This window comes from Palaemon carinicauda, chromosome 42 (genome assembly GCF_036898095.1).
Source record: "Palaemon carinicauda isolate YSFRI2023 chromosome 42, ASM3689809v2, whole genome shotgun sequence".
Classification (NCBI taxonomy): Eukaryota; Metazoa; Arthropoda; class Malacostraca; order Decapoda; family Palaemonidae; genus Palaemon; species Palaemon carinicauda.
The window spans coordinates 52,492,929-52,510,428 of NC_090766.1; the positions used below are offsets into that span (position 1 = coordinate 52,492,929).

The 17,500-nt window shown below is 35.4% G+C and overlaps 1 protein-coding gene across 3 annotated transcripts in view; it reads right to left on the reverse strand.

The window, feature by feature from the left end:
* The window catches only part of LOC137632827 (cubilin-like), a 135,070-nt gene that overhangs the window by 302 nt on the left and 117,268 nt on the right, over window positions 1–17,500 (reverse strand). The window contains exons 10-17 of one of the 3 annotated variants that reach the window (XM_068364926.1): window positions 17,008–17,201; window positions 15,289–15,508; window positions 13,722–13,957; window positions 12,781–12,963; window positions 11,489–11,686; window positions 7,723–7,836; window positions 5,129–5,326; window positions 1–1,936 (exon numbers count right to left, since the gene is read on the reverse strand). The exon at window positions 1–1,936 is cut by the window's left edge and continues 302 nt beyond it. In XM_068364926.1, coding sequence (XP_068221027.1) covers window positions 1,932–1,936; window positions 5,129–5,326; window positions 7,723–7,836; window positions 11,489–11,686; window positions 12,781–12,963; window positions 13,722–13,957; window positions 15,289–15,508; window positions 17,008–17,201 — 1,348 coding nt within the window. In that variant the 3' untranslated portion in view covers window positions 1–1,931. Of the gene's footprint in view, window positions 1,937–5,128; window positions 5,327–7,722; window positions 7,852–11,488; window positions 11,687–12,780; window positions 12,964–13,721; window positions 13,958–15,288; window positions 15,509–17,007; window positions 17,217–17,500 lie in introns of all 3 variants that reach the window. The other 2 variants (XM_068364925.1, XM_068364924.1) reach the window with 2 other exon arrangements.

The following is a 17,500-nucleotide window of genomic DNA, read 5'->3' on the forward strand; positions in this document are numbered from 1 at the left end:
TGTATGTGTGGATATTATTCTGTTAACTGTATTGGTAATTCCCGCAGATGAAACGAGCCTTCTTACAAGTATTACCAATAGGTCACTTCTATTACAAAACTATATTTAAACTTAACAAGTTCGTCCTCTTAAAGTAGTGAAATAAAACGGAAAAGATCTGAATGGAACATATGAACAACTAACTAGTCCTAAGCGAGTAGTGAGGCACGAGACCACGTCTTTGTTATGGGGTTTACAAGGATGAGTCTACAAGCAAAGAGATGCCTACTGTGCTTCACTACTGGTAAAAAGCACACAAAAACAGACACACAGAAAAAAAAATCGAGATTCTCTGGACATCTGTTTTGAACAAGAATGACTTCAGAACAAATAATTTCATATTAACATCACAACAACTAGACTTTTTCTTATCCTATCTGATATTGAGCACACGTCTATAAAGAATTCCTTTTGGGTGAACTCATCGTATCTAAATGAGCACCACATTTTTATTAGGCGTTAAGCCTCTTTTTTTCCGTTTTGCGCGGGAAACGTCTGTTGTTTTTTGTTTTTTTCAAGTATTTGAACTTCAAACACCATCACAAGTTTATAAATGTTATATAGTCTTCTTTCTTAATCAAGATACATTAGCATGTCAGGATATCAACTAAATATATGGATCCTCGCTTCTTCTTCTTCCTTGTGTGAAAAGAGATACATATTTTTCTTTCAAAGTCTCGTTATAAAAGTTTCAAAAAGGTGTAATTACAGTGAATTTTCTTTTGCTTTAATCAACGCTTTAAGTGCTATCTAAAGTAGGTATTTGAGTTCATAGCACAATAAACTGACTAATTAACCCTCTGTCAGTCGCACCGTGTTAGCACCTGTAAAATTGATTTTTTTAGGGGGTAGAGATTCGCCACTTTTTATGGGAGTAAGGTGCTTCGAAATATAACACTTTTAACGATTTTTTTCCTTATTATTTAAGGAAAACTCTAATGGAAATTTACAGGTTTTGTTCATGAAGAAAACTGTCGTCCATGTGTGCCGATAGCGGTATCCCTAAAACATTTAAGGGGTTGGCCACAATTCAGAAGAACAAAAGTGACTCGATGTGAAAATGAAGCTAGGATTCTATCCCTATTCAAGTCTTGTTTTCCTGCCTTGAAGAAATGTCACCAGAAACCTAGATTCGTTCTATTCGTAATGGTATATGAAATAGCTTTAACAGTAGATAGCATAAATAATTTACATTAATTCTTATCTATGGAATATTTCACATTTTAGGAATGATGCAATCGGAAATGGAGTAACATGGAGACGACGTCTCAATGAACAAAATTATATGTGCCCTATACATGCATAGGCCTATCCCTTCAACAATGGCAATATTTTTTTTCTTTGAGTAATTAAACAATAAAATCATACACATTTACAAGAATTTTCTCGAATAACGAATTCCATCTTTGGTATTTATATACACCTCCAATTCACTAATCAATTTGTACCTGTGTTAGACATCTAGCCCCCTTTTATTCTTGTTTTTATTTACGACTCATGGACAGAGATTTTTTTTTTACACGATATTCTTCTTTTCGAATAACGAATTATACATCTTTGGCATCTTTACACATCTCCAAATTCACTAATTATTTTGTACCTGTGTTAAACATCTAGTCCCCTTTTTATTTTTGTTTACGACTCATGGACAGACATTTTTTGTTTATAACAAGACGTATTTCTTCTTCTTGCTGCTTTATTTCATCAGGAGCTGGTGGTGCGACGAAGCAGTGGGCGTTGTGGCTCGCGATTCCACAGCATCACCCCCGGAGGCCGAAAGCCCACTGGAGAGGTGATGCTGTGCGTAGTCTCAGACCACCGTCTCCGTTCGTAAAGAGGTTCGGCTGAGGTGGTGGGCCTTGCGAGCTCCCAGTACAGGCGACAGACTTCGATCACCCTGGAAAGGAAGAGGGAGGGATCATCATCAGTTGTGTCTCCTGAGAGTTATTTGTGAGTAAGGATATCTTCGCTTTTTTGTGGTTTTAAAGTGAATAACCGTCTATTCTTTATTCATGTCAAACGATTGTTTATTTATTTGTTTGTTTCCTTTCCTCACTGGGCTATTTTTTTCTGTTGAAGCCATCGGGCTTAGCATCCTGCTTTTTTTTAACTAGGGTTGTAGCTTAGACCATCACAATAATAATAATAATAATAATAATAATAATCGGCGTCAATGACCTACGGTGTCAGGATGTCAAAGAACCCCAGATCAAGCAATCATTAGTTGTGTGACACTCAGAGAGACTTTTTGGCATAGTTCATTTATTAGAGGCTAATCAAACTAAACTTCGACTATTGGTTGCGTTTGCTGCTGCAAAATATTATATGGCTTCCAAAGATTAAATAAAAAGAGTTATAAATATTGTCAAGCTCAAAACTGGAATTAGGTCTAGAATCCCAACATCTGAAGATAGGCCTACCGTATTCGTTAACTAGGCATAAAAAGCAGTTTTAAACAATAATTCTGGCGTAGTTGAAGCACATAACTACAGATTTCAAATACAGAGTAAATGAGTTTAACATTACGAGTCACATGTATGCAATAAAGTATTTTCTTTTCTTTTGTAGAGAAAACAATAACAGATTGTAAGGAGCGCTTTGGTTTATTGGACGCGATATCATTCTAAGGAACATGCAAAGTTAATATTCTTCAGTTACGGCATTTTTTACAGGAGAGGTAGGCCCTACACCAGTAATAGCAAACATAATTACCGTACAATCAAAGATACGAATTTGACTTCATGTTTTCAGTATCGTCCAACCATTAGCCTAAGGTCTTGATCATGTTGGTAGCGAGACTATTCAAATTTGAAATATTATCTAATTTTCGCATCATAGGCTGTAATGATCAATATACAATAGCCAGAGGCGCAAACCAGAATACTAGTTGGACACAGGAATTGCTGGTAGGCCTTCACCTCGCTCTGAGGAAGTGTAACCAGCGGAGCTCACTGCGCAGCGAATTCCTGTGTCTAGCCCAACCGTACACTGATTGGTTACTCGCCGTGAAGTAAGAGCTCGACAGGGTGCGTTCCTTCGGAGCGAGGTGTGTCAAAAACTCCTGAGTCCAACTGTCCGTGGTTAAAAAGAAAAATGGAACAATTTCAATGATATATCAAACTTCAAGATGGCGTTTAAAAAATTTTTCTACAGAGATTTTAAAAATCCCTCTCTTTAATGCGTGTTTATTATAAAGAGCTGTAGAACTTTGGCTTGGTCTAAAAAAATAAAAAAGAAAAAAAAAAGACAACGACTTACAGTTCCCTGTATCCAATACTGTATTGATATTGTATCTTCTGATACAATACTCTGATCTTTTTTTTATCTTTGGTGATATCTATACTGAAAAATATCAGGAAGAATAATTCTATTAATGAGAATCCTACTTAACATTACGTGAGTAAAATCCAAAATGTTATATAAATCAAGTGTTATTAAGCAAACTATTAATAAACACTAACAGATAGCACCCATTTGAAAATTTTCTATTTTGATTTATATATTATTATAATTGATTTATTAATGTATCTACATTAATTAACCGAACTCTGCTGAATAAATTTAATTCTAAGGCGAAGTATGTGACATCAGGAATGAGGTAATGAAACTAAGGAAAAGAAATATATTCTTTCCTGTTATTTATATACATGAGAGAGAGAGTGAGAGATTCTTCAACTAGCTAAGTTTTGACAAAATTACCAGCTGCAGGAGAGAGAGAGAGAGAGAGAGAGAGAGAGAGAGAGAGAGAGAGAGAGAGAGAGAGAGAGAGATCCTTCAACTAGCTAAGTTTTAACAAACTTATCAACTGTAGTCATTAAAAATATGAGAGAGAGAGAGAGAGAGAGAGAGAGAGAGAGAGAGAGAGAGAGAGAGAGAGAGAGAGAGAGAGAGAGAGATTCTTCAACCAGGTAAGTTTTGACAAAATTACCAGCTGCAAAAGAGAGAGAGAGAGAGAGAGATTTCTTTAACTAGCTAAGTTTTGACAAAATTACCAGCTGCAGGAGAGAGAGAGAGAGAGAGAGAGAGAGAGAGAGAGAGAGAGAGAGAGAGAGAGAGAGAGAGAGAGATTCTTCAACTAGCTAAGTTTTGATAAACTTATCAACTGTAGTCATTAAAAATATGTGAGTGAGAGAGAGAGAGAGAGAGAGAGAGAGAGAGAGAGAGAGAGAGAGAGAGAGATTTCTTTAACTAGTTAAGTTTTGACAAAATTACCAGCTGCAGGAGAGAGAGAGAGAGAGAGAGAGAGAGAGAGAGAGAGAGAGAGAGAGAGATTCTTCAACTAGCTAAGTTTTGACAAACTTATCAACTGTAGTCATTAAAATATGAGAGAGAGAGAGAGAGAGAGAGAGAGAGAGAGAGAGAGAGAGAGAGAGAGAGAGAGAGAGAGAGAGAGAGAGAGAGAGAGAGATATTTTAACCAATCGATTGTTTTGACAAAATTATTAACTCACTCATCTAAAACCTTACACAGGTTGTTATGGACATTTTACAATCCGATCTGCAATTTATCATTTAAATAATTTCTCTTCTAAACTAGATATGAAATCGTTTGATAATCCAAAATCCTCCTTCAGTCAAGAGTTCAAACTTACAGCAAATATTTTTATGTTGAATAGGCTGACATAAGTCTCTTATTTATAGCTTATTTATGAAAGATCTATCTTAATGTTGTTACTGTTCTTAAAATATGTTATTTTAATTGTTCATTACTTCTCTTGAAGTTTATTTATTTCCTTATTTCCTTTCCTCACTGGGCTAATTTTCCCAGTTGAAGTCTTATAGCATCCTGCTTTTTCAACTGGGGTTATAGCTTGGCTAACCAATAATAATAACAATAATAATAATAAAAATACTACTACTACTACTACTACTACTACTACTACTACTGATAATAATAATAATAATAATAATAATAATAATACTACTACTACTACTACTACTACTACTACTACTATGATAATAATAATAATAACAACAATGATATGCATCTCTTTCTCTCTCTTTCGTTCCTGCTTTCATTCTCATGAGACAGGCAGCTAGACAGCCAGACAGCTATTGGGTTAGAGGGCAAACATGATGTACGTGTGTACCGCTGTGGCCTACACTGTCCACGGAGGCAAATCGTGCGCCGCGCTCGCACACGTGCACGTGATGCGGCAGGGCGCCGTCCTCCCGCCGCCGCACGCGTTTCCGGTGGCACCAGATGCACATGACGATGAGGAGGACTGAGGAGATTCCCAAACCTACGCCGACTAACATTAGGACATTGACTTCGGTGTCTTTTACGCCTAGAAAGAAAATTAAAGATGGAAGTTAGGTCATGTCGGTGTATCCTGCTGCTCCAACTATAGCCAATTCTTTCTAGTGGGGCAGATTTGCACCGACTCGCACGGGGTGCCCTTTTAGCTCGGAAAAGTTTCCTCATCGCTAATTGGTTGGACAAGATAATTCTAACCAATCAGATAGCAGGAAACCTTCCCGAGCTAAAAGGGCACCCGCTGTGAGTCGGTGCAAATGCGCCTCATTAAAAAAATTGAGTATAGGGTTGTAAGCGTAGTTTAATAATATGGTTCTAAACCCTTGGACTTAAAGCATCCTGCTTTTCCAAATAGGGTTGTAGCGTAGCTTAATAATATAGTTCTAAACCCTTGGACCTACAGCATCCTAATTTTGTAACTAGGGTTGTAGTGTAACTTGTAATAATAATAATAATAATAATAATAATAATAATAATAATAATAATAATAATAAAGCCATGTCTATCACCAAATTAAATTGTTATTATTTATGAATCAAAGGATAGTTTTTAGTTATGCAAGAAAAGATAAATATTGATTTTTAGATGATTCATTCCTTAGACAATGAAATTACTTATGACTTATAGTAGAAATGTGGAGAAAATTAGTATTGTTCTTTATGGTGCTACCTTTTTATATAACTACATTAATTAATACGGTTTAGAATAACAAAATTTCATAAGTTTTCGATTTTTTTTTTTTTATAAATAAGGCTACTGATATTTTGAATGGTAATAGAAATACTATAACATTTCACTGTACAAAAAACAAAAAAAAGTGCAATTTTAAAATGACTTCCTATGCAGGGGTGGGAGGTGATAATGTTCAAGATAGGAGCCTATATTATTGGCATTGTCATTAATAGGCTTATAATTATCTATCTGAGTAATAATGCATTTTATTACAAAAAAAGCTTAATAGCAATTAAATATACTAACCTTCTATTGTCATATCAGTAACTGTTTTTACCAGGTGAATGTGAATGAATAAAAAGACTTGCTTGGAGTTCGCCTGTCGTCCTATTAGTGACGCCATTGTGAGTCCGTTGACGTCACCAAGAGGACGAAAGTACAAACTCCAATCAAGTCTTTTCATTTTTCCCTTCGTGGCTCTAATATATATTCTATACTCATCACGTGTCAGAATTTGTGATTTTTACATATGGATGAATCAATTTCTGAATCGATCTAAACTGTTTGCAATGCTCAAACAACAAAAATATAAAACTAATAAATTAACAAATGATTTATGTTTGTTCTCAGTAAATGCTTGTTAACATCGAGGATAGATTTTCAATTATATTCTTTTAGAATATTGCAATTGAATTTTGGACAAAACTGCCAATGTATATTTGACAAAAACGTTTGCATTTGCTTGTGATCTGCTCTGTCAAAAGGATAGAACATTAACTTTGCAAAAAGATGGCGAATTTTATCATTATTTATATAACATTTCTGTATTTGCTGTGGAAGTATTCACGAAGCTTCATTATACATTTGCATTTTGTGTGCGCCTATTCTCCATGAATGCAGACCAGTCTTCGCATATCCTCTACAAATGCAGACCAGGCTGTGCATATTCTCCATAAATACAGAACACTCAGTGCATATTCTCTATAAATACAGACCAGTCAGCGCATATTCTCTCCAAATACAGACCAGTCTGTGCATATTCTCCATAAATACAGATCAGTCAGTGCATATTCTCTACAAATGCAGACCAGTCTGTGCATATTCTCCATAAATAAAGACCAGTTTGTGCCTATTCTCCACAAATGTAGACCAGTTTATGTATATTCTCCACAAATGCAGACCAGTTTATGTATATTCTCCATGATTACAGACCAGTTTGTCCCTATTCTCCACAAATGCAGACGAGTCTATGCATATTCTCCATAAATAAAGACCAGTCTGTGACTATTCTCCACAAATGCAGACCAGTCTACGCATATTCTCCATAAATACAGACCAGTATTTGCCTATTCTCCATAACTACAGATCAGTCTGTACCTATTCTCCATACATACAGGCCAGTCTGCGCTTATTCTCCACAAATACAGACCAGTCTGTGCCTATTCTCCATAACTGCAGACCAGTCTGTTCCTATTCTCCATACATACAGGCCAGTCTGTGCCTATTTTTCATAAATGCAGACCAGTCTGTTCCTATTCTCCATAAATGCAGGCCAGTCTGCACCTATTTTCCACAAATACAGAAAAGTCTGAGCCTATTCTCTACTGATACAGAGTATTCTGTACATATTCTCTACAAATACAGGCGAGTAGGTCCTAATCTCCATAACTGCAAACTATTCTGCAACTATTCTCCATCAATACAGACCAGTCTGCACCAACCCTGAACCGAACAACGTAAAGGAGAAAAACTCACAATTTTTTTCGTCGGAGTTATCCCCGATGCCGCAATTTGGGACTCCGTTGCAACGGAGGTTCTTCGAGATGCAGAAGTTGTTCTCGGAGCACAGGAACTGTTCGCATTTAGGGCCTGAAGGGAGGAAATCAGTAGAGGAGATGTACTTCACTGCTCTAAACTCTAAATATTTCACCATAATTCAACCTTGGGTCAAATCTTTTGGCTAAAAGCCCTTAGTGCTGATTTATAATAGTATGTCATGAAGTAAGTTACTTAGTGATTCATATATATTTTTTTTACTGGAAGACAGAAAGAAATAAGATCTCTTCAGGTGGCTTTTTTTTAAAGAGTTATTTCGTGCAACGAAAAGGAGGAGGGGGGGAGGGGGTTGATTATTCAGTCCTCTGGTACAGCGCTGAAGAGTCCTTATGTAATACTGGAAAAAATGACATGCGTTTTAAAAATTTGAGTAGAATGCAGTTGAATTCAAAGGTTTTATATTATTTACACTATAATTAGGTCGAGCTGTTTGTAATTAAGGCTTGTCATGCAATGAAGAATATTTTAGGAAGCATTTATTATTGTTAAAGAGTCCATTGCAGATATTACTTACTGTATATTCATATGCATACATACAGCTGTGTTTATTTGTAGACTACACTAAGTTTGTTTCTTTGATTTGTTTGGAAACTTCATTTTTCTATTTACACACATCCACACACACACACACACACACACACATATATATATATATATATATATATATATATATATATATATATATATATATATGTGTGTGTGTGTATTTATACATACATATAAAAGGTATATGTATATGTATATATGCATATATATATATATATGTGTGTGTATATATATGTATATATTTTTTATATGAATATACAAACACACGCACACACACACACACACACACATATATATATATATATATATATATATATATATATATATATATATATATATATATATATATATATATATATATATATACATATACATATCTCAAACGTAACACATCGACTAGAAAAGCGAACTGGGTTGTAATGGAATACTTTGAGCTCAGCTATTTGGAATATATATTAACTTGCTATTGTATTTTGATTGAATTTCAATTATATGAAAATGGTGTGAAAGTAATCCAGATTTCAGTATCTTGTGATATTGTTGTAATTTGTCTTATAAATGTATTAATATTTCAAAATATAGCTCTTCGTGTTATTTTGCATCGTGTTATTTTGTATCGCTGTAGTTGTTCATGAGAGTTTAGAGAAAGATAAAATCTATTTCTTTTACTCTGTATCTGTCTATCTATCTATCTATCTGTTTATCTATCTATCTATCTATAAAATGATGACTTCAGTACATCAATTATCAAAGACCATTTAAGACTGACATGCTATAGTTTATGAGTTTACTAAGAATATTTCCTCTAGTCTTTTTCTATAGTTATCTTTGTCACTGCCACACTCAAAGTACACTCACAACTACACATTGGTGTGTGATCATACAGAAATATATACAAATACCTCACATCAAATTATACATGTCATTTATAGTGTATTATATGCAAGAAAAAATACTAATCTTAGATCACATATAAAAATAGAAGACGTGATTTTCATCCGATATCTTATCCATTCTAATCAGGTGTAACTGATAAGGTAGTTATATTGGGACCTAAAGCGATCTGTTTTCCGCGAGATCTTAACTATAAGATCCTTCTCTCTGGTTACGGTTTACTTTCCCTTCGCCTGCACATACACCGAATAGTCTGTCATATTATTTACAGATTCTCCTCTGTCCTCATAAACCTGACAACACTGAGATTACCAAACAATTCTTCTTCACCCAAGGGGTTAACTACTGTACTATAATTTTTCAGTGGCTACTTTCCTCCTGGTAAGAGTAGAAGAGACTCTTTAGCTTTGGTAGGCAGCTCTTCAAGGAGAAGGACACTCCAAAATCAAACCATTGTTCTCCAGTCTTGGGTAGTTTCATAGCCTCTTCCACTGTCTTGGGTTAGATTTCTCTTGCTTGAGGGTACGCTCGGGCATACTATTCTATCTAATTTCTCTTCCTCTTGTTTTGTTATAGTTTTTATGGTTTATATAGGAAATTATTCTTGAAATATTTTATTTTTTCCTTGTTTCCTTTACTTGTTAGGCTATTTTCCCTGTTGGAGCCCCTGAGCTTATGGCATCTTGCTTTTCCAACTAGGGTTGTAACTTAGCAAGTAATAATAATGATAATAATAATAATAATAATAATAATAATAATAATAATAATAATAATAATGATAATAATAATAATAATGATAACCGTAATTCGTAAGATTTTGGGGGGATTGTCGATTGCGATGCAAAAAATCCTCAACTTGGAACCTTAATAGGTTCAAAGAAACTGTTTGTAAATCGAATTGATTGTAAGTCCAATTTTATTAAATTTTTATCTTAGATAAACTTTTCATCTGCAAGAGTCAAGAAATAGCCCTGTTTCATATTGCAAATGTTGCCTTGCTTACTGCATCAAATTATACAATATTGTTTTATTACTGTATTTCATTATGAAATTTTGATACAATATCAGAGTTAGAATTTCCGTTGAATTTGTGTTCGTATCTCCGAATGTTCGTAAGTCGAATATCTTTTCAAGTTAAGGACTTCTGTATTTGAATGTTTGTGATCCACGAGGATCTATAAGAATTATACGATTGATCGATAGAGAATGACAGAAAAATAAAAAAGTCAATTGATAATCATTTGAAGAAGTGAAGCCTATTAAACAATTGAGGTTAATTTGTCATTGAAAGTAACTTAACGGCTTTAATTGCACTACTTTAAAAATGTAAGCCGCTTGATTAAGATAACTAAGCTCACTTGCATAGAAGTTTATTTGGCTGATGATTTATCATTAATATTATTGCTGAGAAGCTCCAGTGGCAAGTGTTAGTTTCATTTACCCGTTAAAGGTGTATCGTTAAGAATAAATCATGCAAATTATAAGAAACAAACTGTAGTTCATTTTCCCTTCATTGTCGTTTAGTTATACATCCCACTTCATTTTGATATAGGTAGACACTAAGAGAGATATCCAACACAGATGAAAAAGGCACTATAGTTTTTCATCCTACTTCATTTTGATATAGGTAAACACTAAAGATATATCCAACATAGAGGACAAAGACAGTAGATATAAGTATCAGTCATTATAGTGAGTCTGTGCCACTCCAATTATGGTGGAGGGGGGGAGGGGTCAAGAAAAGGCATATCAAACTCTCCTTCAGTGAGCTATGGTAGGGAGACCAAGAAAAAAGAATGCAGAGAATGATTTTTGAAAAAAAAAAGAGGAAATCTCTAAGATATACAGTCCTACTAGAATTACTGTGAATAACAGCATTGTTACTATTAAATGTCTATTTAATTATTCATTCTAATTAAACCTTTATTCACTTCATGCTTTGATAAAACGGACAAAAAAATGATTAAGTTCTATCTTTATTGTTTTTTTGTCGATTATTGGGTTGTTGGTCTTAGACTCATAAGAACAGCAACAACAGTCTTATCAGTGAGATACTCTTTAGAACTAATTCAGAATAGACATGGCATGCTACATAGGTATTCTCTATACTCGAACTCTTGGATTAAACGCAAGGTCTAACATATCTAGACCTTGACTAAGAGTGAAATGGCCTCGTTCAAAGAGAAAAGACGAACCAAAATCTTCGTAAACTAAAAGGTTGCTGGCATCACGAGCACCTACTTACTGTCTTGGATCTCCGTCCATATCCCCTCAAAGCCTTTTGAACCTACTGCTCTGTCGGCAGTCAAGAAGGACACCCTCATTAGAGACGACTTGGAGATGATGACAGCCGCCTCGTTGCTCAGTTTTTCGCCGCACAGCTCGATCGGGACCTTGTCTAAGTCCGGCCAGACCCTCACTACTGCCGCTGGACAACCACGCTCTGGAAGAGACCAAAATACGTTCAGTGTTGTGGATGATCCGAGTTGAGAAACGAGCCAATTGTTACTTAGTTTTAGTATTATTATTATTATTATTATTATTATTATTATTATTATTGTTGTTGTTGTTGTTGTTGTTGTTATTACCATTATCATCATCATCATTATTATCTTCATCATCATCATCATCATCATCATCATTATTATTATTATTATTATTATTATTATTATTATTATTATTTTTCACTTATTTATTTATTTATTATTATTATTATTATTATTATTATTATTATTATTATTATTATTATTGTTGTTGTTGTTGTTGTTGTTCCTCTCTTTTAGTTTATTCTATACTTTTTCATTCTTATATTCCAAGTAGAGTTGTGGCATGCTATACAATAAAAGAGCTAATAACTAATTAATACTCTTAAGATCTACAAGTCTACCACTTATAGATAATTTGAAACTCACACATTTCAGGGTGATTCCGAATATGTTTAATGAAAGGTAAACCAGCATCTAATTATCTAGTACACTATTTGATCAAATTTCCCTTCTGGATGCTTTATTAAAGTTTTTATAGTTTATATAGGAAATATCTATTTTAATGTTGTTACTGTTCGTAAATATTTTATTTTTCATTGTTTCCTTTCCTCACTGGGCTATTTTCTCTGTTGGGGCCCATGGGTTTATAGCATCCTGCTTTTCCAACTATATTTGTAGCTTAGCAAGTGATAATAATAATAATAATAATAATAATAATAATAATAATAATGATACTACTACTACTACTACTACTACTACTACTACTAATAATAATAATACTACTACTACTACTACTACTACTACTACTACTACTACTACTACTAATAATAATAATAATAATGATAATAATAATGATAACAATAATAGTAACAACAACAAAAACAACAACAACAACAATAATAATAATAATAATAATAATAATAATAATAATAACAGAAGCCACAGCATAAAGTCCAAATGACTCCAATATCTGAATTAACAATGAAAGCTAAGGCACAAGAACCAACGAGATTTCTCTCCTAAACCAGTTTGAAAAGTAGCAGTGCTTTACCTGCAGGATTTCCTTCAACCGAGAAGAACTGGAACCACAGAAGGATCTTGTGATAGGGCCGGACGTGGATGAACCAGTTGCAAGAGAACGCTCCTCCGGACCGGTCCGGTCCGTCGTACTTCTGGGGCCAGTGGGGCGAGTGGATGATCCCGTATTCGGCGTTGCTGATGTTGCATCCGCAATCTGAAATGGGGTGGATAGATAGAAGAGAGCAGATGGATAGTGAGTTAGATAGATAGATAGATAGTAGAGAGCAGATCGGTAGTTAGTTAGATATATAGATAGATAGAAGAGAGCAGATGGATAGTGAGTTAGATAGATAGATAGTAGAGAGCAGATGGATAGTGAGTTAGATAGAGAGATAGATAGTAGAGAGCAGATGGATAGTGAGTTAGTTAGACAGATAGATAGTAGAGAGCAGATCGTTAGTTAGTTAGATATATAGATAGATAGAAGAGAGCAGATAGATAGATAGATAGGTAGACAGATAGAAGAGAGCAGATAGATAGATAGGTAGAAGAGAGTAGATAGATAGATAGTTAGATAGAAAGAAGAGAGCAGATAGAAAGAAGAGAGCAGATAGTTAGATATATAGGTAGATAGATAGAAGAGAGCAGATAGACAGATATAAAGAAGAGAGCAGATAGACAGTGAGAAAGAGAGCAGATAGATAGATGGATAGATAAACGGATAGATAGATAGATAAATAGATGAAAAGAAGAGAGCAGATAGAGATAGAAAGAGAGCAGATAGATAGATAGATGGATAGATAGATAGATGAAAAGAAAGAGAAGATAGATAGAAAGAAGATAGCTTTTAGATATGCGGGCCCTTGGAAGGACAGGTATCCATTTTGAAATCATTCTGTGTAACTCTCATAACACATATTACTTTCGAGAACAACATGGCAAAAATCCTGATCTTGAGTAGCATCGAAATACCTTTGAACAAAGTCTTCTGCTTCTTGATGAACTTGTAATCGGCGAGGAAACCGCTCTTGACATTTTCGTCGTCGGTCCTCAAGACGACCCTTAAACCGACGGCGTCTCTTTCGCTCTCAGTCGGACCTGGGGCAGACAAGCCACAGTAACGGCCGTTCAGTCTCTCGCGTTCCATTTTGGCACCCTGGGGCTTGTAGACATTGTAGATCTCAACCCAGTCCTCTTGACAGTGGTTTCTGTGGGAAGTACAGAGGTTTCTGGACTGAAGGAAGTGTAGCAAAGGTTTCTTGAACAATACAAAGATTTGGGGTTCTGTGGGAAGTACAGAGGTTTCTGGACTGAAGGAAGTGTAGCAAAGGTTTCTTGAACAATACAAAGATTTGGGGTTCTGTGGGAAGTACAGAGGTTTCTGGACTGAAGGAAGTGTAGCAAAGGTTTCTTGAATAATACAAAGATTTGGGGTTCTGTGGGAAGTACAGAGGTTTCTGGACTAAAGAAAGTATAGCAAAGGTTTCTTGAACAATAGAATTTTTGGGGGATAAGAAAAAACAGTTGTAGATATTGATTCAGTCCTCTCGACAGTGGTTTCTGTGGGCATTACAGAGGTTTCTGGACTAAAGAAAGTATAGCAAAGGTTTCTTGAACAATAGAATTTTTGGGGGATAAGAAAAAACAGTTGTAGATATTGATTCAGTCCTCTCGACAGTGGTTTCTGTGGGCATTACAGAGGTTTCTGGACTAAAGAAAGTATAGCAAAGGTTTCCTGAACAATGCAAAGGTTTTGGGTTCTGTGGAAAATACAGAGATTACTGGACTAAAGAAAGTATAGCAAAGGTTTCTTCAACAATACAAAGATTTGGGGTTCTGTGAGAAGTACAGAGGTTTCTGGACTAAAGAAAGTGTAGCAAAGGTTTCTTGAACAATACAAAGATTTGGGGTTCTGTGGGAAGTACAGAGGTTTCTAAACTAAAGAAAGTGTAGCAAAGGTTTGTTGAACAATACATTTTTTTTTTTGGATAAGAAAAACTGTTGTAGATATTGATTCAATCCTCTTGACAGTGGGTTCTGTGGGATATACAGAAGTTTCTGAACTACAGAAAGTATAACAAAGATTTCTTGAACCATACAAGGGTTTTGGGTTCTATGCGAAATACAGAGGTTTCTGGACTAAAGGAATTATAGCAAATATTTCTTGAACAATACAATGGTTTTGGGTTCTGTGGGAAGTACAGGGGTTTCTGGACTAAAGAAAGAATAGTAAAGGTTTGTTGAACAATACAATGGTTTTGGGTTCTGTGGGAAATACAGAGCTTTCTGGACTTTCTAAAGCATAGCAAAAGTTTTTTGAATAATACAACGGTTTTGGGTTCTGTGGTAAATACAGAGCTTTCTGAACTATTTAAAGCATAGCAAAAGTTTCTTGAACAATACGAAGTTTTGTGGGAAATACAGAAATTCAACCAAAAAAAAAAAAAGACTACCAGAGATTGATATTCCTAATCAGGACTTCCATACACATAGTACAGAAATCAAGACAATTTCCTTTTTTTTTCCAATGTAAACTTACCCGTAAGTCACGTTATCCTTTTCGCTATGGACCATAAACTGATCGAAAATGAGTCGAACTTGCTCTTCGGGATTGCTCTGGAATGTGTACTCGCAGGTTGTGTTGGACGGGTAGTTGGAGGGGTGTCTGGGGGAATTGAACGTTCCGCTCTTGCGACTTGAGCTGTAGTAAGTGAAGACGCACTGTCCATCTGGAGAAGCAGTGCCGGGTATCATGTATTCTGGAAAGAAAGAGTCACAGGTTTCAGTAAAGTACAACAAGGCTCTTATCTTGAAAGGTTTATAGGCCACTCATGAATGACAGAGGCAAGGGACAGTGACATTGTCCTAGAAAGCAGGACAATGCCCTAGACATTGACTATATATACATATGATCAGTGCCTTAGACCCCTATCCACCCAAGCTAGGACAAGGGAGGGACAGCCAATGGCTGCTGATGATTCAGTAGGTAGATCTATAGGCTTCCCCATACCCACCATCTTTAGCTTACAAGGATGGTAAGGTTGCAGGCACCAAGGGAACTAACGAGTTTGAGCGGGACTCGAACCCCGGTCTGCCGATCATCAGGAAGAGACGTTACTAATAGGTCATAATAATCCCTAAAAAGTAGATCTTGTTAGAGTACAACAAGACTGTTATTTTGTATTTTGGAAGCAAAGAGCAGCTTTACAGTAGAGGTCTACAGGGCCGTTGTTCTGTTACTGAATTGAAGGAATATGTGTGTACCAATTCCTGGTATCGTGTATTCGAGAAGGAAAGAGCAGCAGATATCAGTTGTGTGTAAAACGGCTATTGTTTTGTACTTTGAAAGAAGATAGCAGCTTTTAGTAAAGACTATAGAGGCTATTGTTTTGTATTCTGGAAAGAAACAGTGGGACATTGGCTTGTATTCTATTGCATAAAACAGCTTTTAATAACGCCTTGCCATTACTTGTATCGTGTGTTTTTGAAGTAAAAATTACCGTCACTAAATACAGGGCACCGAGGCTTTAGTCTAGTATTTTCATTAAAAATCTGCTCTCAGTCAAATGTGACAAGCCGTCTGGAATTTTAATATTATTGTAAAAAAGTAGTTTTAATAAAGTATACCGAATTGGTAAACTTATATTCTGCTGAATAAGACGAATTCCAATAAATTGTTGGCAGAACTATAGTCTTGGCGTTGTCTCCCGTATTCTTAGCTAATATAGTTTGAAATTTGTAAGGGGAGACAACGTGATTGGCTATGACGTCATCAGGGGTGGAGCTTATTTTTGCCCGGAATCTTTGCGGCTGCTAAAGTATCATGTATTTTGGAAGTTGATTACAACTTTTATCAAAATATTGTATTTTCATAAAGAAAGCAACTCCCATCAAAGGAAATTCTATTATTTATATCAAACATTAAGTTTGAACATCAAGCTTGAAGCTTAAAGCTTAAAGCTCAAACATAAAGCATGATACTTAAGCGTAAAGCTTAATGCTTAAGTATAAAGCTTAATGCTTAAAGCCTAAAGCTTAATGTTCAAACTAAAAGACTAATGCTTAACCTTAAAGCTTAATAATTTAGCGTAAATCTTAATGCTTAAAGCCTAATGCTTAAGCTCATGGGCTAATAATTAAAGCTTAATCATTAGATTTCTAGGATTCTTTTTGGCTTTTTCATTCTACACTTAAAAAAACTTTAATTCCAAAAAAACAACATTTCCCAGACCCTCACAACCCCTCACGAAACTCTCACCTGTTTCAAACTTGTAGACTGCTTTGAATCGTCCTCCCTGGTACTTCCCAGAACTGAAAACCATGACTAATCTCGGTCCAGAGGATACGACGGTCTTTGGCAAGGTTTTCCCGCAAAATTCGTCGTCGGGTTGGTCGTAGGCGTTCTCTGTCTCCTGCCCTTTCAGGTATATCCTCAAGTACCCGTCCGAGCAGCTGGAAAGTTCAGGACTGGAAACAGCCACGGGTATGGTCAGTTAATTCAGTTTAGTCAGGTTTGTGCTTGCATACTCAGGACAGAGATAGATTGTGTTTAGACGCTCAAGGCATAGGTGAAGTGTGTTTCAACACTCATGGCAAAGATGAATTGTTTAGACACTCAGAACAAAGAGAAATTATGTTTAGAAAATCCAAAATAAAGATTGATTATGTTTAAACATTCAGGACAAAGATAAAAGTAGTTTTGAACAATCATGACAAAGATTAAAAAAGATGAACTTGCTTTTGAGCTTTCT